The sequence below is a fragment of the Capricornis sumatraensis genome, chromosome 14 (assembly GCF_032405125.1).
Source record: "Capricornis sumatraensis isolate serow.1 chromosome 14, serow.2, whole genome shotgun sequence".
Taxonomy (NCBI): domain Eukaryota; kingdom Metazoa; phylum Chordata; class Mammalia; order Artiodactyla; family Bovidae; genus Capricornis; species Capricornis sumatraensis.
The window spans coordinates 13,707,982-13,734,334 of record NC_091082.1 but is presented as its reverse complement, the minus strand read 5'-3'; the positions used below and the strand labels follow the sequence as shown (position 1 = coordinate 13,734,334).

Genomic DNA, 26,353 nt, shown 5'->3' with positions numbered 1-26,353 from the left:
TCAGTTGTGTCCTACTCTTCACGACCCCATAGACTATACAGTCCATTCAATTCTCCAGGCCAGAATACTGGTGTGGATAGCCTTTCCCTTCTCCAGGGGATCTTCCAAACCCAGGGACAGGACCCAGGTCTCCCACATTGCAGGCAGATTCTTTACCAGCTGATCCTCAAGGGAAGACTTTAATTCAGATGACTATTCTATCTGCTACTGTGGGCAAGAATTTTTAGAAGAATTGGAGTAGCCCTCATAGCCAAACAAAAGAGTATGAAATGCAGGACGTGGGTGCAATCTCAAAAGCAACAGAATGATCTCAGTTCGTTTCCAAGGCAAACCATTCAGTTTCACAGTAATCCAAATCTATGCCCCAACTACCAATGCTGAAGAAGCTGAAGCTGACAGGTTCTATGAAGACCTACAACACTTTCTAGAACTAACATCAAAAAATGATGTTCTTTTCTTCATAGAATGCAAAAGGAGGGAGTCCAGAGATACCTGGAATAACAGGTGAGTTTGGCCTTATAGTACAGAATGAAGCAGGGGAAAAGCTTACAAGTTTTGTCAAGAGAACACACTGGTCATAGCAAACAGCTTTTCCAACAACCCAAAAGATGACTCTGCACATGGACATCACCTGATGGTCAATACCAAAATCAGGTTGATTATATTCTTTGCAGCCAAAGATGGAGAATCTCTATACAGACAGTAAAAAAAAAAAAAAAAAAAAAAAAGACCTGGAGCTGACTGTGGTTCAGAGCATGAGTTCCTTGTTGTAAAATTCAGGCTTAAATTGAAGAAAGTGGGAGAAACCACTAAGTCATTCAGGTACAACCTAAATCAAACCCCTTATGATTACACAGTAGAGGTGATGAATAGATCCAAGGGGTTAGCTCTGGTAGAAAGAATGCCTGAAGAACTACACACAGAAGTTCATAACATTGTACAGGAGGCAGTGACCAAAACCATCCCAAAGAAAAATAAATGCAAAAAAGCAAAGTGGTTGTCTGAGGAGGCCTTACAAACACCTGAGGAAAGAAGTGAAGTAAAACGCAAAGGAGAAAGTGAAAGACATACCCAACTGAATGCAGAGTTCCAGAGAAGAGCAAGGAGAGATAAGAAAGCCTTCTGAAATGAAAAATGCAAAGAAATCAAGGAAAGCAATAGAATGGGAAAGATGAGAGATCTTGTCAAGAAAATTGGAGATACCAAGGGAATATATGCAAGGATAGGTGTAATAAAGGACAAGAATGGTAAGGACCTAACAAAAGCAGAAGAGATTAAGAAGAGATGGCAAAAATACACAGAACTATACGAAAATGGTCTTAACAACCCTGATAACCATGATGGCATGGTCACTCATCTAGAGTCAGATATACTGGAGTGTGAAGTCAAGTGGGCCTTAGGACTTAAGAAGCATTACTATGAACAAGGCTAGGTGCATGTGATGGAATCCCAACTGAGCTATTTCACATCCTAAAAGATGATGCTGTTAAAGTGCTGCACTCAATATGCCAGCAAATTTGAAAACTTCAGCAGTGGCTATAGGACTGGAAAAGCTCAGTTTTCATTCTAATCCCAAAGAAGGGCAGTGCCAAAGAATGTTCAAACTACCAAACAACTGTGCTCATTTCACATGCTAGCAAGGTTGTGCTCAAAATCCTTCAAGCTAGGCTTCAGAAGTATGTGAACTGAGAACTCCCAGATGTACTGGCTGGGTTTTGAAAGGGCAAGAGGAACCAAAGATCAAATTGACAGAATTCAGTACATCATAGAGAAAACAAGGGAGTTCCAGAAAAACATCTGCTTCATAGTCTATGGGAAAGCCTTTGAGTGTGTGGGTCACAACAAACTGTGGAAAATTCTTAAAAAGATGGGAATATCAAACCACCTCACCTGTCTCCTGAGAATCCTGTATGTGGGTCAAGATGCAACAGTTACAACCAGACAAGGAACAATGGAATGGTTAAAAATTGGGAAAGGAGAATGACAAGGCTGTATATTGTCACCCTGCTTATTTAACTTATATGCAGAGTACATAATACAAAATGTCAGGCTGAATGAATCACAAGCTGGAATCAAAACAACCTCAGATATGCAGATGATACCACTCTAATGGCAAAAGTGAAGAGGAACTAAAGAGCCTCTTGATGACGCTGAAAGAAGAGTGTGAAAAAGCTGACTTTAAACTCAACATTCAAATAACTAAGATCACAGCATCTGGCCCCATCACTTCATGGGCAAATAGATGGAGAAACAATGGAAACAGTGACAGACTTTATTTTCTTGGGCTCCAAAATCACTGTGGTCAGGGACCGCAGCCATGAAATTAAAAGATGCCTGCTGCTTGGAAGAAAAGCTATCATAAACGTAGACAGCATGTTAAAAACCAGAGACATTGCTTTGCCAACAAAGGTCCACATAGTCAAAGCTATGGTTTTTCCAGTAGTCACATATGGATGTGAGAATTGGTCCATCGAGAAGGCTGTTTGCTCCTTCTATTCAAAATTTGATGCTTTCGAATTGTGGTGCTAGAGAAGACTCGAGAGAATATTCATTGGCAGGGCTGTGGCTGAAGCTGAAGCTCCAATACTTTGGCCACCTATTATAAGAGCTGGTTCATTAGAAAAGACCATGACACTGGGAAAGATTGAAGGCAAAAAGAGAATTGGCTGGCAGAGGATGAGATGGTTAGATAGCATCACTGACTGAATTTGAGCAAATTCCCAAAGATAGTAGAGGACAGAAGACCCTGGCATGCTGCATTCTATGGGGTTGCAAAGAGTCGGACGTGACTTAGCAATGGAACAGCAACACGTCTGTCAATTTGCATACTTATCAAACTTTTTCACTACATATGTAAAATGTAACCTAATTTCTTGTGATGGCAGAAGGGATTGAATAAACCACAATGTAGCAGTGGCTTCCACCCCTAACTAACTCAGCTTATGCTGGTTACTTACTCATTTCTTTTCCCATCATTAAAACGGAATTTTAAAATTTTAAAAAGAGGTAGTAACTACCTCTTAGGATCATGTGTGTGTGTCTAGTCAATCAGTTGTGTCCAACTCTGCAATCCTTTGGACTCTACCCACCAGGCTTCCCTGTCCTTGGGATTTTTCAAGCAAGAATACTAGAGTCAGTTGCCATTTCCTCCTCCAACAATCTTCCTAACCTGAGACTGAATATGCAGTAAATATTAAGTAACTGAATTAATTGAAAGTTATATATTTAGAGCAGTTCTTGATATACAGAAAGTATTTTATGAATGTTAACAATAAGTATCATTATATATGATGACCTATCTGTATCTATTTACAGCTTCAAGGTATTAAGGCCAACATCAGCCCATAGAGCATCTATGTGCAAACTTTGAAAAGAAAAATCTTGAAGCAATTTTACCTTCATCTTTTAAAAACTTTTCAGGATATGTTTATTTTGTGAGGATGAGACACCTCACTAATGTCTACTGAAGTATTTTTTGTTAGGAATTAATAAATCTGCAATATCTGTGATGTCATTTGTCAAAATCATGTTATATGTACACAAAATCCTCAGACAGATAACATGAAGAAATAACCAGCAGAAAAAAATGATAAACCTTTTCTCCTGACATGAGAAAATTAGGAAAAATTACTAATTTAATGTAAAATGACTCGAGAGTAAAGTGGGCTTATGCCTGTGAGCATGTTACACCCATATTCCTGGATAACTTTAGATGCCAATTATGAAAATCCTTTTGGTGCATACTCACTGAGTTCACAAGTGGGAGGAGAAGGGTGCCACTCGTCATCAGCACCACAATGGATTAAATTGTTGCCATTGAGGATATAGCCTTTCTTGCAGCTGAACAGAACAGAGTCGTTGTAATTATACACGGGTCCAAATCCAGAGAGAATGTTTCCATTTGGAACCTGAGGTGGATGACAGACAATATCTAAAGAAGCATAAAAAGGACATCTGAGTTATAAAAGAGAAATGGTGATAATGATGTGACTATTATTGATATATGGGTCTCAGGGAGACCTGATACAAGCCTACATCAAGAACACACAAAGAAAAATTTTTTAAGTTGTATGTATATCCTTTTAGTGGGCTTCCCAAGTGGCTCAGTGGTAAAGAAACCACCTGCCAATGAAGGAGACAGGGATTCAACCCCAGGGTCTGGAAGATCCCCTGGAGAAGGAAATAACAACCCACGCCAAAATTCTTGTTTGGGAAATCAAGAATTGATAGAGGAGTCTGGCAGGCTATGACCAAGGGGTTGCAAAGGGTCAGAAACAATTTAGCAACTAAGAATGGATGATATCTTTCTAGTTCCTAGTTCCTCAGTGAAATGAGGTCCCATCATGTTATTCAATGTGGGAAAAAAAATTGAAAAAACAATTTCTTAGTTCCAGATAATAGGTTGGTGGTTGCCAGAGGTGGGGATGCACAGTGGACAAAAGGAATGAAGTGGGTCAAAAGGTACAAATTTCCAGTTATAAATAAATCATGGAGATGTAGTGTACAGCATGGTGCCTGAAGTTAATAACTCTGTAATATATGTTTGAAAGTTGTTTGGAGAATGAACTTAAAATGTTTCATCATAAGAAAAATTATTTTGTAACTTTGTATGGTGATAGATGTTCACTAAAGTTATTATGATAATTTCACTGTATTTACATAAATAGTAAATCACTGGTGTACACCTGAAATTAGTATTATAAGTTAATTATATCTTAAAAAAAAAAAAAAACCCTTAGCAAAATCTAAAGCCTGAAATCTAAATTCCAAAGACCCCAAATCTTCCTCTTCTAATGGCCTACGCTCCTGGATGATTGTGGTGGTGGGTCAGTGGCCGATAGTACTGATGTGATGGTTGTGATTGAGAGGCAGCCAGGTCATCCCAGATCACAAGCACAGAACGAATCCCCCCTCCCCCGTCACCCCACAGCTGTCAGTCATCGAGTCCTGTCAGTCATGTCACTTTTAATTCCTTCAGGATTTCTCAACTTCTCTTCAGGCCAACTGCCATTGCCTCAGCTGAAACCAGCCTCACTGCTTGGCTGGATAGCTGCAGCAGCTGTCTATGGGTTAAGTTCTGTCCCACTTCAAACTGTTGCTCACTCCACAGCCAGACTTCTCTTTCTAAAATGCAGCACATTTACTCCTCTGGTTAAAGCCTTTCAATGTCTGCCCTTCACATTTGTTCTGAACTCCTGAAGACGCACAAGGTCCTTCATAACCTAGTCCTGCTAACTTTCCAGCCTCAGGTCCAGTCAATTCCAGCTTTTGCAGTCTAGAAGAAGACACATGAGAGTCCCTTGGACTGCAAGGAGATCAAACCAGTCAATCCTGAAAGAAATCAACCCTGAATATTCATTGGAAGGACTGATGCTGAAGCTGAAGCTCCAATACTTTGGCCACCTGATGGGAAAAGCCAACTCATTGGAAAAGACTCTGGTGCAGAGAAAGATTGAGGTCAAGAGAAGGGGATGACAAAGGATGAGATGGTTGGGTGGCATCACTGACTCAATGGACATGAGTCTGAGTGGACTCAGGGACATAGTGAAGAACAGGGAAGCCCAACAAGCTATACTCTATGGGGTCCCAAAGAGTCACACCTGACTTAGTGACTGAACAACAAAAATGCTTGTTTGCCTCGGCATTGTACTGAATCAAAACAGTAAATGACACTGCATTTTTAACTGCTGTGAAAGATATGTATTAGACCAGGAAGCTGAGTCATTACTGATACTGATATAACATCCCTTTTGGCTTTTCCAGAGAAGGTGAACATGATATCTCTGCTTGCCTTTTACTATTAACCTACAAATGTTGGTATGATTTTATTTTCATCCTGTAGGCCTGCTGACATCACTAGTGTGGAGTCCACCGATATTTTCAGTTGCTTCAGAAGAAGCAGAATACTATATTTTTTATTTCTTTTTCACTAGGCAGCAACACGGTATTCTGTGTGTGTGTGTCTGTGTCTGTGTGTGTGTCTGTGTGTGTGTGTGCGCTGAGTGGTTTCAGTTGTGTGCCTTTGTGATCCTATAGACACACCCCATGAAGTCCACCAGGCTCCTCTGTCCATGGGATTCTCCAGACAAGAACACTGAAGTGGGTTGTCATGCGCTCCTCCAGGGGATCTTCCCCACCCTGTGACTGAACCCACATCTCTTATATCTCCTGCATTGGCAGGTGGATTCTTTACCTCTAGCACCATCTGGGAAGCCCCAAAAGGGACCAGACTAGCCAAAAGGCTTTAATGAAAAGTAAGATATATCATTACCAGTTCAAAGATTTTTGATTCCTTGTTCATTTTGCCTGCAAAACTGACCACTGAGGTTTTATATGGAGTTGTTACAGATCTAAACAATCTGGATTACCATATAAATGGCAGCTGCCCTAGAGGGTTACCAATGATAAAGGTGATACCCATCTTTGATAACGCAAGTTGATTTTTCATTTGATGCTGAATTCGAAGGGGCAGAGTATGAAGGACATGATTTTTCAGCTCTCCCAGTCTTCAGGATGACCTTTAAAATAGCTCCCCTACTAATTTGCAAAGATCCAATAAATTAACTCTAGAAGTATTTCAAAGCATACATTTGAAGAAATCAATTGTAACCAGTAAAGTACAAAATCCAAGCACATGCTCAACATTTTCAATGGAAAAAAATACACACACATAAGAGTACACAAAACAAAGTTTACTTACATTCACACCCTTTGGATGGTGTCCACGTGAAATTTTCCTGACAAGTCAAAGTCAGAGGCTCATCTGGAATAGGTCTGTAGCCAAATTTGCATTGATATTTCAACTCAGTCTCAACTTCAAATACTTCTTGATTGCTTAGCTTGTTGTCTCTTCTATCCCAGACAGCATGAGGAATGTCTGGTAACCCAATACAACTATCTGATCATAAAAAAAGTGCAAGGATGAAAGAAAGCTGTTTGGGGGGTTGGCAGACTGACCCAATAAGCCTGGCACACACCAGCCCCCATTCCCAGAAAAGGTAGCTCATATTAGCTGAGGGAGAAAGAGATGGCAAAGGTTAAATGGGAATTCCAGGAAGAGACTTGGCAGCATCAACATCTGATAGACTATTGCCAAGCACTCAAAGCACACAGCAACCCAGAGGATGTTATTGAGGTGACACACCATGGTGCAGAAAGGGGCAATATCTAGATTACTGGGTCAACTTCCAGGAGCTTAGTTCTCCTTCCATGTCAAAGCACTTCAGCATAGGAGCATCAGAGATCACTGAGGATACACAGCACAAGTTTGCTGCTAAATAAATGAAATATTCGCCTGATTCTCCTTGGCTAAAGGGAATTAGAATAAGAGTTGTTGTGTTCCCCAGATACTATAACACTGTCACCAGGTACTTCTTATTTGAGCTTAAACCTTGTTTCACATAATATTGGATTCTGCTTTTACTCCCTAATGGGTATGATGCCAAAGGTATATATGGATTGAAGAAGGGGTGCAGATCTGTCAAATCACATATTTATCAAATTTCGTCACTATATGTGTAAATCATCACCTATTTCTCCTAATGGCAGAAGGAAATGAATATATCACAATGTAGCAGTGGCTTCCATTGCCAAATAACTATGTAAGCCTGTGCTAGTTACTTAATCATTCTGTTCTGTCATCATTAAAATCTGATTTTTAAAAAAGTAATATCCACCACTTAGGATCATGGTAAATATTAAAGGAATTAATTGTTGTCATGTACTTAAAGCAATGCTTGATATAAAGTGCTTAATAATTCTTAGCAATAAGTATCATTAACCTTATGACTGATCTGTATGTATTTACAACTTCAAGGTATCAAGGCCAACATTAGCCCATAGAGCATCTCTGTGCAAATTTTAAAATGGAATATCTTGAAGGAATTTTACCTCCATCTTTCAAAAAATTCTCAGAATATGTTTATTTTGTTAGGATGTTTAGTGTCTACTGAAATATTTTTGTAAGGAATAAATAAATCTGCTATGTCTGTGATGTCACTGGGATCAAAACTGTATGATATATATGTATAGAAAATCCTCAGATAACACAAAGAGATTACTAGCAGGAAAAGGAAAAACAAAAAACAAAATTAAAGAAAAACTTCCTCCCGACTTGAGAAAACTAAAGAAAAGTACTAATTTAATGTAAAATGACTCTTGGGATTTAAGTGGGCTTGTGCCTGTGAGCATGCTGCACCCATATTCCTTCATAATTTTAGATGCCAATTATGAAAATCCCTTTGGTGCATACTCACTGAGTTCACAAGTGGGAGGAGAAGGATGCCACTCATTATTAGCATCACAATGGATTAAATTGTTTCCACTGAGGATATAACCTTTCTTGCAGCTGAACAAAATAGAGTCTTCGTAGTGATAGATGGGTCCAAATCCAGACAGAATGATTCCATTTCGAACTCGTGGTCCATGACAGACTATATCTAAAGAAGCGTAAAAAGGACATCTGAGTTATAAAAGAGAAATGGCAATAATGATGTGATTACTATTGATATAGGGGTCTCGGAGAGACCTGATACAAGCCTACATCAAGTACATACAAAGAAAATATTTCAAAGTTTTATGTATGTGCTTTTAATTCCTAGGAATCTCAGCAAAATGAGGTCCTGTCATATTAGTCAATGTGGATAAGGTCCTAATATTTCTCATCAAAGAAAAAAGTATTTGAAAAACCCATCTCATCATTACAAAGAATAGATTGGTGGTTGCCAGAGGTGAGAATGTGCAATGGGCAAAATGAGTGATGTGGGTTAAAACTTCCAGATATAAATGAGTCATGGGAATGTGATGTACAGCCTGGTGCCTATAGTTAATAACACTGCAATATATATTTGAGAATTGCCAAGAGAGTAGAGTCTTAACAGTATCATCACCAGAGAAATTATTTTGTAACTATGTATGGTGCAAGATGTCAACTAGACTTATTATGATCAATTCCACTGTATATACACAAATATCATATCACTATGATGTACATCTGAAATTAATATTGTCTGTCAGTTATATCTCAAAAACCCCTAATCAATATCTAAAACCCAAAGTCCAAATTCTAAAGACCCCAAAATCTTCCTCTTCTAATGGTTTAGGCTCCTGGATGATTTTGGTGGTGGGTCAGTGGCCAACTGGGAAAGGCTACCTGCTCCAGTATTCTGGATGGAGAATTCCATGGACTATACAGTTACTGCAAAGAGTCAGACACGACTGAGTAGCTTTCATTTTCACATTCAGTGGCCAATAGTACTGATGTGATAGTTGTGATGTAGAGGCAGTCAGGGCATCCCAGATCACAAGCACAGAAGGAACCCCACCTCCCTCGCCACTCTACAGCCATCAGTCATCGACTCCTGTCAGTCCTGTCACTTTTAATTCCTTCAGGATTTCTCAACTTCTCTTCAGGCCTACTGCCATTGCCTCAGCTGAAACCAGCCTCACTGCTTGGCTGGATAGCTGCAGCAGCTGTCTATGGGTTAAGTTCTGTCCCACTTCAAACTGTTGCTCACTCCACAGCCAGACTTCTCTTTCTAAAATGCAGCACATTTACTCCCCTGGTTAAAGCCTTTCAATGTCTGCCCTTCACATTTGTTCTGAACTCCTGAAGACACAAAAGGTCCTTCATAACCTTAGCCCTGCAACCTTTCCAGCCTCAGGTCCTGCCAGTTCCAGCTCTTGCAGCGAGACTCTAGGCATTTTGAACTCTTCACAATTATCTCTCTAGCCCCAGTGTTGTACTAAATCAAAACAGTAAATGACACTGTGTTGTTGAAGTCCGTTAATTGCCACAATTAGAGGTGTTTTATACCAGTAAGATAAGTCATTCCTGATCCTGGCATGGCTTTTAGAAATGAAAGGTAAAATATCTTCTATGCTTATCTTTTACTTTTGATCTGCTAACGTTGGTATGACTTTGTGTGCCCTGTATACACATGTGGTTAACATTACAAGTGTGGTGTCCACCCATATTTCTAGTTGTTCCAGGGAAACAGAAGACTACATTTCCTATTTCAATTATACTAGGCAGAAACAAGAGACTAGTTTGGCCAAAATTTTTAATGAAAAGCAAGATATATCACTTTCAAGTCAAAGAACATATGAGCCCAGGACTGTCTACTTGTTCACGTCCCCTGATGAACTGATTGTGGAAGTTTTGTGGTTTTTCTTACCTTATTTGTTGGTGTATAGTTGCTTTACAATGTTGTGCTATTTTCTGCAGCCAAAAAAAAAAAAAAAAAAAAAGGAAGAAAATTGGGTCATTTGTAGTGCTGTGGATGAACCTAAAGTCTGTCATACAGAGTGAAAAAGTTAGAAAAAGAAAAACAAATATTGTATATTAATGCATATGTATAGAATCAAGAAAGATGGTACAGGTGAGCCTGTTTGCAGAACAGGAATAGAGATGCAGATGTACAGAACAGACGTGATTTTGGATGTTTTGTGAGGGACTTGTCAGAAGATAAAAACAATCTGGATTACCATGTAAATGACTGCCCCCTAGAGGATTTCCCCGGTGAGCTGTGCACTAACAAGGAGCCTAAAAAAAATAAAAATGTATATATATGTATGCATTTACATTGGAGAAGGAAATAGCAACCCACTCCAGTACTCTTGCCTGGAAAATCCCATGGATGGAGGAGCCTAGTAGGCTACAGTCCATGGGGCCACAAAGAGTCGGACACGACTGAGCGACTTCACTTTCACTTTCATACATTTACGTGTTGGTGATGGACAGGGAGGCCTGGCATGCTGCAGTCCATGGGTTGCAAAGAGTCAGACACGACTGAGTGATTGAACTGACTGACTGATATATGTATGTATATATATAGACACACACACAAACAGAAATCAAACAAAGAACAAAATTTTTACTGTTAAAAAATCTGGGGATTTTATAGCCTATGCTTTCTGACTAATAACAGCATATGAGTAGCTGAACAAGTGGAGCCTGGTAGGCTGCAGTCCATGGGTTCGCTAAGAGTCGGATATGACTAAGCAACTTCACTTTCACTTTTCTCTTTCATGAGTTCGAGAAGGAAATGGCAACCCACTCCAATGTTCTTGCCTGGAGAATCCCAGGGACAGGGGAGCCTGGTGGGCTGCTGTCTATGGGGTCACACAGAGTTGGACAGGACTGAAGCGACTTGGCGGCAGCAGCAGCTGAACAAGTGAATGAATTCAACTTTGCCTTGATTAGTTTGTCTTTGAATCGTTCCATTTCTCTTAATACATTCAGCACTGTCACTTACTTTCACAAGTAGGAGGGCTTGGATACCAGACACCTATCGTTTTATTTTCCACTGTGCAAGAAATGGAGGCTTTGCCTAACATTGAGAAGTCAGGGTCACAGCTGTATGTGACAGAAGAGCCATATGTGTAGAATCTTCATCTCCACCATTATGCCTCCCATTGCTGATGGTTGGAGGAGGCTCGCACTTGACAACTGAGATGAATGAAGAGGAAGAAATAATGAGGGAAAGCATACTTACAAATCTAACACTCATGATGCAAATTCTAATGGAGTGTACAATAAGCAACAAAGAGGCACAGGTGTTTTATTACCTAACATGGTTTAGGTTTATAGTCAAGTCATAAGAAGTCTTTACTTACTTATACATTGAGGGAGAGGATCACTCCAGTCAACTCCTTTATCTTGGATCTCACAATGACTAGTAGCTGAGCCAACTAAGATATACCTGAATAAGACAGGCCAGAGATTTTAGTGGAATTTGTCTTATTCTAAATGTAAATTGCCAGTTAACAAGATCTGGATGAAAAGAAATTTTATTCAACATTTAAAAATGAAAAAATAATGATTTCTTGATTATTAATTACCATTTAGGCCAATGTGGAGTTATATTCCATCATATCAAGGAGAAAGCCTTATTTTTCCATTTTTCTTTTATTTACTCATTTTTTAAACCATATTATTTTTATTTTTCTACAGGGCATATATTCATCGCTAATAAAAAAAAAATAAATGTCAAGTTTTGCATTCAGAATCTTAGAACTCCACTTAAACTCTTTATCTAACAAGCTACAAATAAAACAGTGCAAAAGAATAAAAATATACTTGAGTTTCCTATATAGTTTCATTTGAATGGAAGATCCAGATAAATTGCTGATTAACAAAACAATTTTGACCTCTAATTTGAATCATTCTTCTGGCACTAGAGTTTGGCTTATTCTCATAAACCACTAACTTCCTGATTATCATCTTGTTATTCTTGCCCTTGAAACAAGTCTCAGTAATTCTTCCAGAACTTGTTACTTAAAAAAAAAAAAAAAATTGTATATCAATATATCCTGAATATCAATAAAAAGTTCCTGAATAAAATAAACAAAATTTAAAAACACTTCAAAACAGAAACATACCATAATCAAGTAGGTTTATACAAAAAATGAAAGGAATCTTCCAAATTAGGAAACATATCAATATACAATATATTGTTATGAACTGAATATATGTGTCCTCCCAAAATTCATATGACACTCTTATCCCCAGTATGGCTGTATCTGGAGTAAGGAAGTAATTAAGGCTAAATTAAGTGATAAGGGTGAATCCTGATTCACTAGGATTAGAGTTCTTATAAGAAGAGGCATCACAGAGCTCACAGAGCTCTCTCTTTCTCAACCTCTCTCTCTCAACCTCTTTCTCTTTCCAGGTGCATGTGCAGAGGGAAGGCCATGTGACTGAATGCTGTCAGACCTAAATCTAGGACTTCCAGTCTTCAGAACTGTCAAAATAAATTTCTGTTGCTGTGACAGCCTGATCAGATTTATATATATATATATATATATATATATATATATATATATATATACATATGATGTAATAAATCTAAGAAGAAAATGACACTTGAAAAAAATCAAACATTCTTAGGAAAAGTGTCCAATATAATGGGAAACAGTGGAGACAGAGCCCTACCAAACTTAGGGGGGAAATACTAGAGTTGTTTCTGCTAAAGTCAAGAAGAAGAAATCAAAGGCCAGTATTAGTATTTTATTTGAGATAAAATTGCTAGCATAATTATGAGAAAAAGGATGCTGAGTCTAAGAGCAAACTGTAGTAGCTAACCCTGATCAAATGACTGCCAACTTCTGTGTTCAGCTCTAGTCTGACCATAAGAAAAACATAAGACTAATTCCAACAGAGAGGCATCCTCAAAGTACCAGTAGTCCTGAAAACTGACAAGGTCACCCAAAACAATGAAACACTCGGAACTTGTCACAGCCAAGAGTCTAAGGGAATGTGACAACTAAAAGTAACATGTTTTCCTGGATAGAATCCTGAAACTGAAAAGGGGTACTAATAGGTAAAAACTAATGAAATCTGAATAAAGGCCAGACTTCAGCTAATGATTATGTCTCAATACTGCTTCAAGAGTTATAACAAGGGTACCACACTCATGTTAAATGTTAACACTAGAGGAAACTTGGTATAAGGCATATGGGAGGTAGCTGCACTAGCCTCATAATTTTTCTGTAAATCTAAAACAGCTCAAAAATATATATATGCTTTAAAAATGGTGAAAAAAATTAGAAAGGAAAAATAATAGTATCATTATTTTCAGATGACATAATTTCGTGCCAGGAAATTCCAAGAGAATACAATTGAAATGCTATTAAAAGTAAGGAGTGAATTCAGTATATTAGATGAGATACAAAATTAATACATAGAAATCCATAGTTTCTATATATAGAGATAAAAGATCTTTGAAGGTATAATGGAATAAAACAAACCATTCCAAATGTCAAAAATAAAACATGAAATCAAAGAATAAACATAATAAAATCTAAATAGAGGAAATCTTTAAAACAATCCTGAAACACACACACACACACACACAAGACTAGGACAAATGGAAAGACACAACAAATTCTGGGCTAGGAAGGCTCAACATCATATAATGTCTGTGCACCTAAAGTTAGTTTAAAAAATCAATGTAATTTATTAGAAATTTAAAATCAACTTATTTTAAAGTTCATACAGAAATACAAATAAGCAAACATAGTCAGAAAAACCCTGGAAAAGGATAGGAGTAAGGGAGATACTTCAAAGCAATGTTACACAATATGAAAACTCAGTAATTAAAACACAGAGGAACTGGTTGTATGAATATATAGATAAACTAAAAGCATTCAATTTAAGTCCAAAAATAGACTATATTCATATGGAAATTAAATATAGTTTTTAAAAGTGTTATCACAAATTACTGAATTAATCATGGACTTTAATAAATGGTGGCAAGACAATATAAAATCCATCTAGGGAAAGATAAAATTGGCTAGTGCCTCTGAACTCTCTGAATTAAATAACATCAAACCATAAACATAGTTGAATAATTGTGGGTAATTACAATCTTCAAGCAAGGAAGGCCTTTTGACTATAACTCAAATCCAAAAGCCTTTAAAAAAAAAAGATTGATAAGTTCAACATATATGGCACATACATTTTGCTTGGCAAGAAAAAATACTATAAGCCAAGTCAAAGGAAAGATGACACAGTGGGAAAAAATACTGTAATTCATTGGCGTTTAAAAAGAAAATATATAAATATATCTTTTTGTTGTTGTTCAGTAGCCAAGTTGTGTCTAACTCTTCACAACTCCGTGGACTGTAGTACACCAGGTTTCCCTGTCCCTCCCCATCTCCCAGAGTTTGCCCAAGTTCATATCCATTGAATCGGTGATGCCATCCAACCATCTCATCCTCTGTCACCCTCTTTTCCTTCTGCTCTCAATCTTTCCCAGCATCAGGGTCTTTTCCAACGTGTCATTTGTTCTCATCACATGGTTAAAGTTCTGGAGCTTCAGCTTCAGCATCAGCTGAACATCTTTTAGATATATGAAATATGCTCAACATCACTTGTAAATAGAAAAATGCACATTAAGACTACAGGTAAGCCATTCAACAGCAGCAGAATACACATTTTTCCCAAGCACCCAGAGAAATTCACCAGGAAAAATAATATCCCGGACCATGAAATAAATCTCAGCAGACATATAGAAATTTAAATCATGCAATGTATATTTTCTGACTGTAATGAAATTAAACTAAAGACAAATAACAGAAAGACAAGAGAAAAATCTCAAAACCATTGAAAATTAAATAGCACAGTTCTAAATAATGCAAAGGGAAGTCAAAGGGAAGTCTCAAAGGAAATTAAATACACAGAATAAAAATGAAACTATGACATAAGAGAATGTGTAGAACACAGATAAATCAGTGCTGAAATGGAAATTCATAGCAATAAATGCTTACATAGGAAAACAGAAAATTTCTCAAATCAGGAATCGAAATTTCTACTTCAAGAAACATGAAAAAAGAAGCCATAAACCCAAAGCAAGGAGGAAAAAGGAAACAAAAGCAGAAATCAGTAAATTTAAAACAGGAAAACAATAAGAAAATAATTAAACAAAAAGCTGACTCTAAAAAAAAAATGATAAAATTGGTAAATCTCTTGTAAGATTGATGAAGGTAGAAGACAGAAGTCAGTAATATCATGAATATCGTGAAATGAAACAGAGAATTTCACTACAGATCCTGCAGCCACTGAAGGAAGAATAAAGGAATGAACAATTTTATTCTCATAAATTCAAGATCTTAAAAGAAAAAGAATAATTCTTTGAAAAGTACAAAATGCAACAAAGTCAAAGTAAACAATTTGAGTAATCCTAGAACTATTAAAGAAATTGACTTCATAATTAAGAGTACAGAAAAAGAAATGTCTAGGCCCAGATGGTTTTATAGGAGAATTCTATCAGATATTTTTTAAAAATTATTTTCCACAATCTCTTCTGGAAAACTGAGGAGAAAGGAACACTTCTTAACTCACTTTATAATGCTTATCATGACTCATATATCAAATTCAGACATAGTACAAAAAAAAAGAAAAATATAGACCAATTTATTTCTCTTAAAAGTATCCATAAAAATCCTCAGCAAAATATTAGAAAATCAATCAAAGAATTTGTAAAAAACAATGATGCATCATGTCAAGATGAAACTTATCTGAGGTAAACAGTTTTAAAACTTGAAAACTAGTCAATGTAGTCCATCGTACCAACAGGATTTAAAAAAAAAGAAGAAAGAAAAATTATGTGATTGTATGCACAGTGATGAATAAAAAACATTTTTAAAAATCCAGAACCTTTCGTGATAAAATCTCTCAGTAAACTAAGAATAGAGGAGCACTTCTCAATAAAGAGCATCTATTTAAAAAAAAAAAAAAGCCTGTACTAACATACTTAATGGTGGAAGAAGGAAGCTTTTCTCCAAGATTGGGAGTAAGGCAAGGGTATCCACAGTCACCATGGTTGTTCAACATAGAATTAGAAGTTCTAGCTAGCACAATAAGGAAAGAAAAAGAAATAAAAGACATACACATTGTGAATGCAGGGGAAAAAAAAACTGTTTCTATTTGTAGATGACATTAATGTTTAAGTAGAAAATCACAAGTAACCTATAAATACAAAACAAAAATCTTTCAGAACTAGTTTAGTGGGTTCAGTAAGACAGCAGGACAAAAATCAACACATAGGATCAATCATATTACTATATACCAAGAACAGAGATGAGAAAATCAAACTTTAAGAAACAATGCCATTTACCATTGCTCCAAAGAAAATGATACAAATATAGATATAATAAAATGTGCATATAAAACATGCACTAAAAGTTACAAAATTTTGAAAAAAATTTTAAAAGACTTAAGCAAATGGAAGAGTATTGTATTCATGAATTGGGAGACTAGACATTTTAAAGATGTCAAATTCTATACAGAATGCAAATCTTATCAAAATTCTAGCAAAGTTTGTTGTGTACATAGAGCAGTTTATTCTAAAAGCTATGTGGAAATACACAGAACCTAGAATACCTAAAACAATTTTGGAAAACCTAAAGGGGGTGAAAGGATTTCTCTACCCAAAGCTGACTTCCTATGTAGCTATAGTAATTAAGACAGTGTGGTGTTGGCAGAAAAATAGACCCAGTGGAACAAAATGAAAACCCAGAAATAGACCCACACAAGCACACAGTATCAAGGACTAAGTGATAAATTCTTAGACTTAACACCATTAAAATGATGCCTAAAAGAAAATTGAAAAGTTGTGCCTCACCAAATTAAAAACCTTAACTCTGTGAAAGATCTGTGAAAAGGATGAAAAATCAAGCTACAAACTAGAGGAAAACATTCAGTTCAATTCAGTTTCAGTTCAGTCGCTCAGTCGTGTCCAACTCATTGCAACCCCATGAATTGCAGCACGCCAGGCCTCCCTGTCCATCACCATCTCCTGGAGTTCACTCAGACTCACGTCCATCGAGTGCGTGATGCCTTCCAGCCATCTCATCCTCTGTCGTCCCCTTCTCCTCCTGCCCCCAATCCCTCCCAGCATCAGAGTCTTTTCAAATGAGTCAACTCTTTGCATGAGGTGGCCAAAGGACTGGAGCTTCAGCTTTAGCATCATTCCTTCCAAAGAAATCCCAGGGTTGATCTCCTTCAGAATGGACTGGTTGGATCTTCTTGCAGTCCAAGGGACTCTCAAGAGTCTTCTCCAACACCACAGTTCAAAACCATCAATTCTTCGGCACTCAGCCTTCTTCAAGTCCAACTCTCACATCCATACATGACCACAGGAAAAAACATAGCCTTGACTAGACGGACCTTAGTCAGCAAAGTAATGTCTCTGCTTTTGAATATGCTGTCTAGGTTGCTCATAACTTTTCTTCCAAGGAGTAAGCGTCTTTCAATTTCATGGCTGCAGTCACCATCTGCAGTGATTTTGAAGCCCCCAAAAATAAAGTCTGACACTGTTTCTACTGTTTCCCCATCTATTTCCCATGAAGTGATAGGACCAGATGCCATGATCTTCGTTTTCTGAATGTTGAGCTTTAAGCCAACTTTTTCACTGTCCTCTTTCACTTTCATCAAGAGGCTTTTTAGCTCCTCTTCACTTTCTGCCATAAGGGTGGTGTCATCTGCATATCTGAGGTTATTGAGATTTCTCCTGGCAATCTTGATTCCAGCTTGTGTTTCTTCCAGTCCAGCGTTTCTCATGATGTACTCTGCATATAAGTTAAATAAGCAGGGTGACCATATACAGCCTTGATCGACTCCTTTTCCTATTTGGAACCAGTCTGTTGTTCCATGTCCAGTTCTAACTGTTGCTTCCTGACCTGCATACAGATTTCTCAAGAGGCAGGTTAGGTGGTCTGGTATTCCCATCTCTTTCAGAATTTTCCACAGTTTATTGTGATCCACACAGTCAAAGGCTTTGGCATGGTCAAAAGCAGAAAGAGATGTTCTTCTGGAATTCTCTTGCTTTTTCCATGATCCAGCAGATGTTGGCAATTTGATCTCTGGTTCCTCTGCCTTTTCTAAAACCAGCTTGGGCATCAGGGAGTTCACGGATCACGTATTGCTGAAGTCTGGCTTGGAGAATTTTGAACATTACTTTACTAGCATGTGAGATGAGTGCAATTGTGCGGTAGTTTGAGCATTCTTTGGCATTGCCTTTCTTTGGAATTGGAATGAAAACTGACCTTTTCCAGTCCTGTGGCCACTGCTGAGTTTTCCAAACTTGCTGGCATGCTGAGTGCATCGCTTTCACAGCATCATCTTTCAGGATTTGAAACAGGTCAACTGGAATTCCATCACCTCCACTAGCTTTGTTCGTAGTGATGCTTTCTAAGGCCTACTTGTCTTCACATTCCAAGATGTCTGGCTCTAGATTAGTGATCACATCATCATGATTATCTGGGTCATGAAGATCTTTTTTGTACAGTTCTTCCATGTATTCTTGCCACTTCTTCTTAATATCTTCTGCTTCTGTCAGGTCCAGACCATTTCTGTCCTTTATCAAGCCCATCTTTGCATGAAATGTTCCCTTGGTATCTCTAGTTTTCTTGAGGAAGGAATGACAGGGCGGGTCATGGTGGAGAGGCCTGACAGAATGTGGTCCACTGGAGAAGGGAAAGGCAAGCCACTTCAGTATTCTTGCCTTGAGAACCTCATGAACAGTAGGAAAAGGAAAAATGATAGGATACCAAAAGAGGAACTCCCCAGGTCATTAGGTGCCCAATATGCTACTGGAGATCAGTGGAGAAATAACTCCAGAAAGAATGAAGGGATGGAGCCGAAGCAAAAACAATACCCAGTTGTGGATGTGACTGGTGACAGAAGCAAGATTTGATGCTGTAAAGAGCAATACTGCATAGGAACCTGGAATGTCAGGTCCATGAATCAAGGCAAATTGGAAGTGGTCAAACAAGAGATGGCAAGGGTGAATGTCTACATTCTAGGAATCAGCAAACTAAAATGGACTGGAATGGGTGAATTTAACTCAGATGACCATTACATCTACTACTGCGGGCAGGAATCTCTCAGAAGAAATGGAGTAGCCATCATGGTCAACAAAAGAGTCCGAAATGCAGTACTTGGATGCAATCTCAAAAATGACAGAATGACCTCTGTTCATCTCCAAGGCAAACCATTCAATATCACAGTTATCCAAGTCTATGCCCCAATGAGTAACACTGAAGAAACTGAAGTTGAATGGTTTTATGAAGACCTACAAGATCTTTTAGAACTAACACCCAAAAAAGATGTCCTTTTCATTATAGGGGACTGGAATGCAAAAGTAGGAAGTCAAGAAACACCTGGAGTAACAGGCAAATTTGGCCTTGGAATGCAGAATGAAGCAGGGCAAAGGCTAATAGAGTTTTGCCAAGAACATGCACTGGTCATAGCAAACACCCTCATCCAACAACACAAGAGAAGACTCTACACATGGACATCACCAGATGGTCAACACTGAAATCAGATTGATTATATTCTATGCAACCAAAGATGGAGAAGCTCTATACAGTCAACAAAAACAAGACCGGGAGGGAGCTGACTGTGGCTCAGATCATGAACTCATTATTGCCAAATTCAGACTTAAATTGAAGAAAGTAGGGAAAACCGCTAGACCATTTAGGTACGGCCTAAATCAAATCCCTTATGATTATACAGTGGAAGTGAGAAATAGATTTAAGGGTCTAGATCTGATAGATAGAGTGCCCGATGAACTATGGAATGCAGTTCATGACATGGTACAGGAGACAGGGATCAAGACCATCCACACAGAAAAGAAATGCAAAAAAGCAAAATGGCTGTCTGGGGAGGCCTTACAAATAGCGGTGAACAGAAGAGAGGTGAAAAGCAAAGGAGAAAAGGAAAGATATAAGCATCTGAATGCAGAGTTCCAAAGAATAGCAAGAAGAGATAAGAAAGCCTTCTTCAGCAATCAATGCAAAGAAATAGAGGAAAAGAACAGAATGGGAAAGACTAGAGATCTCTTCAAGAGGAAAACATTAGCAAATCATATATCCAACAAAGAACTAGTATACAGAATATATTTTTTAAAAAATCTCAAAACTCAATGATAAAAAGCTAAATAATCCAGTTAGAAAATGGGCAAAAGATATGAACAGAGATAGAAAGGAACAACAGAGAATCAGATGGTTGTATGGCATCACCAACTCAATGGACATAAGTTTAAGCAAACTCCCACAGATGTTGAAGGACAGGGAAGCCTGGTGTGCTGCAGTCCATGGGGTTGCAAAGAGTCAGACACAACTGAATGACTGAACAACAATCACGGAGGAGGATACAAATGGCAAATAAGCACATAAAAAGAAGTTCAGCATCAATGTCTATGACAGAAATACAAATTAAAACCACAGTGAGATATCACCACATCTATCAAGGTGGCTAAAATATTTGGCAACATCAAATGCTGATGTGGATGGTACGGATTAGTCTGACATTGCTGATGGAAACATAAAATGGTTTGACCTCTCTGGAAAACAGGCAATTTCCTTTAAAAATTAAATGTGTGACTATTATATGACCCACCTACATATCTATCCCAGAAAAAAATGAAGACTTAAGTTCACATATACACACACACAAAACCTATATGCAAATGTTTTCAACAAGTGAATGGCTAAACAAATTTCATATCATGGAATATGGTCTCAGCAATAAAGTCTCACACAGAGAGAGAGAGAAATGAAATCTGAATAAGGTTAATGAATTATATCAGTGTCAATTTCTTGATTGTGATACTGTACTACAGTCATAGAAGACAGTACCACTGGGACAAACTGGAACAATAATGTATAGAATCTCTCTTTGCTGTTTCTTATGACTGCATATCAACCTACACATCTCAAATTAATAAGTTTTTAAAAACTACAAGGAAGTTTTATTTTCTCATCTAAATGGGCAATCCTCAATTGAAGAGATGGTGAGAAAATAGATGTTTGTTTGCATTACAAAATTGTACAAAGTCTGTGAAGAGAAATTTAGCAATATTTATCAATATTTTAAAGTGTTGTCTCTGTGATCCAGTAATCTTACTTCTGGGAATTTTTCCTACAGACATAACCACATGCATGCAAAATATCATGTACAGAAAATTATGCATCAGGGCATTGGAAGTAATAACACAAGAATGGAAACTCACAAATTCTATCAATAAGAACCATTAAACAAACTATGATAAGCTATGATTCATCCACTGAAAAACTATACAGCTGTAAACATATAGGCACAGAATGAGGAAACTGCACATGAATATCAAAGATCTCCAGTACACATGTATCTTAGTCCAAGGTGCTATAATGGACCATAGATTAATGGTTTAAACAACAGAAATTTATTTCTCACAGTTCTGGAAGTTGGAGATCAGGACACCAGCATGACCATGTTCCAGCAAGAACCCTCCTCCTGGATTGTAAGTGACAGTCATTTTGCTGTGTCCTCACATGGTGCAGACAGACAGAAAGGAAACTAGCTCTGTTTCATCTTATATTGGCCCTAATCCCATCATGTAGGCTCCACTCTTATGACTTAATTAACTTCCAAAGGCCTTATCTCCAAATACTATCACACTGAAAATCAGGGTTAAACATATAAATTTGGGAAGAATACAAATGTTCAACCCATGGCAATACTGTTAAGTGAACAAAATAAAAGTAAGGTTCAAACTAACATGGGTAGTCATCTGTCTTCTGTGTGATAAAGTACTCATCTGTATTTACATACATAAAAACTAAGAAGATAAATCAGAAACTAAAGTCACTGCTTGTCAGAGGGCAGAGAGGAATGAGATGGACAGGAAGTAAGAATTCTGGATGATACCTTTTTATATCATTTTATTTTTGAAATATGTGAATGCATTATCTACATATAAAAAATTAACTGCAAGGAAAAGTATTGCTTCTGGATTACCTTATACTTACCCCTCTGAGCAGCTGAATTCTACAGCTGAACCAAAAAGAAAATCTGTCTTAACTTCCACTTTCCCATTGGGTAAGTCTCCTAGGTTTCTGCATTGCTTCTCTAGGAAGAAAATGAAATTAATGACTGATTACAATTACTGAACAGCAGTAATTGGGGGAGAAAGTCTGATTGATCAGCTTTAACTGCTACTTCCACATAAACACAGAAATTTTTTTCAAAACTTCTTTTTTAATAATTTTTTAAATATAAATTTATTTATTTTAATTGGAGGCTAATTACTTTACAGTATTGTGGGTTTTGCCATACATCACCCTGACTTACTGAACTTTATATTTTGAGGAAAAATAAAAGTAAACATTTATCCCACTTTTTGAATATTTTAAAAATTTTAAAAAGAAGAAAAAATATGCTTATATTTGGTGCCTCAGTTAGATCATTGTGATAATAAAGGATGGACAAGTTATGTAAAGTATGTTCTAAAAATATCTGTCCTTGGTCACAGAGAAACAAAAGAAGGGAAAAGATTCTTTATTTTTACTGTTAGCAAAATATCTGTGTATATTCCCAACTGACTGGCTCCAAATACTGGCTTCAATTATGATAGGTGATGTTAATTTTGAAGACTACTTTCATCAAAGTCGTCTTTGAATTAAAGAATTTATTAAGTTCCTAAGAGAACTTCCCCCCCAAAAAAAAACACAAAAGTACAGTGGATATACAGCTTGGACTATAAAGAAAGCTGAGAGCCAAAGAATTGATGCTTTTGAACTGTGGTGTTGGAGAAGACTCTTGAGAGTCCCTTGGACTGCAAGGAGATCCAACCAGTTCATTCTAAAGGAGATCAGTCCTGAATATTCATTGGAAAGACTGATACTAAAGCTGAAAATCCAATACTTTGGCCACCTGTTGGAGGAAGTGACTCATTAGAAAAGACCTGATGCTGGGAAAGGTTGAAGGCAGGAGGAGAAGGGGATGACAGAGGACTAGATGATTGGATGGCATCACCGACTGGATGGACATGAGCTTGAGCAAGCTCCGAGCATTGGTGATGGACAGGGAAGCCTGGGGTCCTGCAGTCCATGGGGTCGCAAAGAGTCAGACATGATTGAGCGACTGAACTGACAGGTGAGAAAAATAAACTTTGATATCTACTAGCACAAAAAACACGATAGTCCCATGAGCCTCTATCATTCCAAGTAACTGAACTTGAACTGATTCTGCTATAACCAGGAAGGCAGGTGTACTTCAGTGTAGCTCCAGTTTTAAAGTCTTTGTTATTCAACTTGTTTGGAGAAGCAAACTGTAAATTAGGTGGAGGACCACAGTCTCCTGGATACCAAAATGACAAGGAGAATCAGGTTATAGATTAGGACACAGCACCTCAATCATTCAGTAATAGGACTTTTAGAGCAGAGACCATGCTCCTGTTTATCATGACTCCTGCTACTCTGCTGTTCAGTGAAAACATAGGAAGCAATCTATAATGCATGTTTGCTGTTTGATAACAATGAAAATAATAGTGGAGAAAGGCAGAAAAATTCATCCTTCCTCTCCCATATATGTGCTAACCTGTCAGAAAATGGATGAACAGACATGAATTTCATCATTCTATTAGATTCCCCAATCTACATATTCAGAACACTGGCATTTATACCTTGCCGTGTAATCCTATCTTCTTGCCTGAGAAATAATATATATTTTAGCAATAATAGCAATATATAAGATTAGTTGGCTCAGGAGTCAAAAATGAGGAGACATTTCCTTATGTCCTTTTGGACCTTTGGGATTTTGTGTGTTTTTTTTTTTTCTTTTTTTCCCTCTACTAGTTCTTTTTTAAACTTGTTTTTTAATTGGAGGAAAATTGTTCATGATGTCGTGTTGGTTTCTGCCATACAACAATGCGATCAGCCGTAGTTATATATGTGTCCCTTCCCCCCATCCCACCCTTCCAGGTCATCGCAGAATGCCAGGCTTGTCTCCCTGGGTTATGTAGCAACTTCTCACCAGCTAGCTATTTTACACATGATTTTAAATAGACTATGTATCTGAAAATAAAGTTTTTCAAAAAGCATCACAAGGTAGAGAGTCATTAAATCCTTAAAAAGTAAAGCCTTAATTCTACCTCCCTTGAGATAATTAAATAAAGGGATGGGAGCCCCAGCATAATTACACCCAATTCACTACTTTCTAAAGAACCACACAGGCAATGAAAACTCTTCATGGTCAGGTGGCAGATAATATGTGTTTATTCCAAATCATGATTTGCTTTGTGGTTAGATCTTTTGAAAGGTCCCTGGAGAGAAAGCTCTAAAAAGGAGTATTAAAAGTGACCATAATAAACCTTTAGTGCTGGGGGAAGGCAGTGGGTTATAATAAATTTCCCTAAATTTCAAGTGGTCAAATACACTTCACAATGTTAAGGATGGGTATCTTTTAGACAACTCTTACAATAGGATGTGCTGATGAACTCAGTTGTATGGTGACAATCTGACCTCATTTTCCCATTACTCACCAAAAACAGAAGCCAACAGACCAGCGACCAAGGTCATTTGTAATAGAGTTGGATGAGAGACTTTCCACAGCCCAGAGAAGGTCCTGGCTGCCATTTTCCTTTTTGTGTCAAGGACCCCATGTGGAACTCTTAGAGGATGCATGATCTGATGTTTCCTCAATATCTCTCTGTTGGAAGAACTCATCTTAATAAATAGTTATTGAATTTCTCCTTGTAAAGGGCTACAAAAAATCTCATGGGAACCACCCCTTCAAGGAGATTACAATTGAGTGCTGAAGATAAAACATTAAGCACAAATATTTGCAATAAAAGATAGCATATATCTGTTTCAGGAGCATCCTCAGGAGGATAGCTAATTCCAGGTAAAGAAATGGAAGTGGGATTTATGGACATGGCTGCATCTGAGGTGGCAGACACTGCTATGAAATTGGAGCATTGGATGCAAGACATTTTATGTCAAAAATGAAGATATAGAAAAACATAACAGTGAGGTATATAAGATAAAGATTATTTCTGGGCAATATTAATTAGTGCTTCCATTTTTTGGCAGGTAAGGAATGTGTGGTAGAGACAAAATGGTGAAAGATAGGACTGATTAGAACTGGGATTTATTGAGTTTTCAGTGCCAAGGTTAGGAGTTTGGATAGGTAATGGACAGCCATTGATTTTTTTAAGTGTGCTTTGGGGATCACTATGACAGCTGTGAACAAGATAGATTGAAAGAGGCAGAGAGAGGAGACAGGGAGATTAAGAAAATTATTGCAGTTGGCCAGATAAACCAATGGAGATGCTCTGAACAAGGAAATGGCACAGGAATCAGAGAAGTGGAAGCAAATGAAAGAAAAGTGAGAAATGATGAGACAGAGGAAAGGAGTTACACCTACTGATCTATCTATTATTTACCAGCTTATATATCTATCTATAGCTATGTATGTTTCTTATGGCAGCTATCAATAAGAACAGTAATCCTTCGGGTCAATTCAAACTTTTCAAAGCATCGGTTTTGCCACCAAAAAGAAAGGAAAGAGAGAGAGAGGGAAAGAGAAGAGAGGGGGAGAAAGGAAGGAAGGAGGAAAGGGGAGAGGCATTCCTGGTGTTTTTCTTGGTTCTGGTCATTCATTAATCCAAGACCTCTTTAATGGCTGGCCCTATTGGGCCATTTTTACCCCTTAATTGGGGGATAAAACCTCACATACCTTAGTTTACTTAAGAAGTAGTCTTTATATCTAAAGTGATATATACAATTGTTGTTGTTTAATCACTAAGTCACGTCCAACTCTTTGCAATCACACGGACTGTAGCCTGCCAGGCTCCTCTGTCAGTGGCATTTCCCAGGCAAGAATACTGGAGTGGGTTACCATTTCCTTCTCTAGAGGATTGTCCCAACCCAGGGACTGAACCTGCATCTCTTGCTTGTTTATCACTCTTTACCACTGAGTCACCTGGGAAGCCTGATATATGAAATTAACTTTTAGTAAAATACAAAATGTCACTTTTTACTCTAAAAACTGACATAGATTGAGATGGTTTCATATTACCATTAA

At 37.6% G+C, this 26,353-nt stretch overlaps 1 protein-coding gene across 1 annotated transcript in view; it reads right to left on the bottom strand.

Annotated features, from left to right (window-relative positions):
* The window catches only part of LOC138090702 (C4b-binding protein alpha chain-like), a 97,040-nt gene extending 72,089 nt beyond the window's left edge, over nt 1-24,951 (bottom strand). Inside the window, 9 exon segments of the mRNA XM_068986401.1 lie at nt 3,749-3,931; nt 6,701-6,898; nt 8,256-8,438; nt 11,256-11,391; nt 11,394-11,449; nt 11,617-11,702; nt 22,297-22,396; nt 23,450-23,626; nt 24,810-24,951. Of these exon segments, the coding sequence (XP_068842502.1) occupies nt 3,749-3,931; nt 6,701-6,898; nt 8,256-8,438; nt 11,256-11,391; nt 11,394-11,449; nt 11,617-11,702; nt 22,297-22,396; nt 23,450-23,626; nt 24,810-24,951 (1,261 nt within the window).
* Between the last annotated feature and the right edge of the window lie 1,402 nt (nt 24,952-26,353).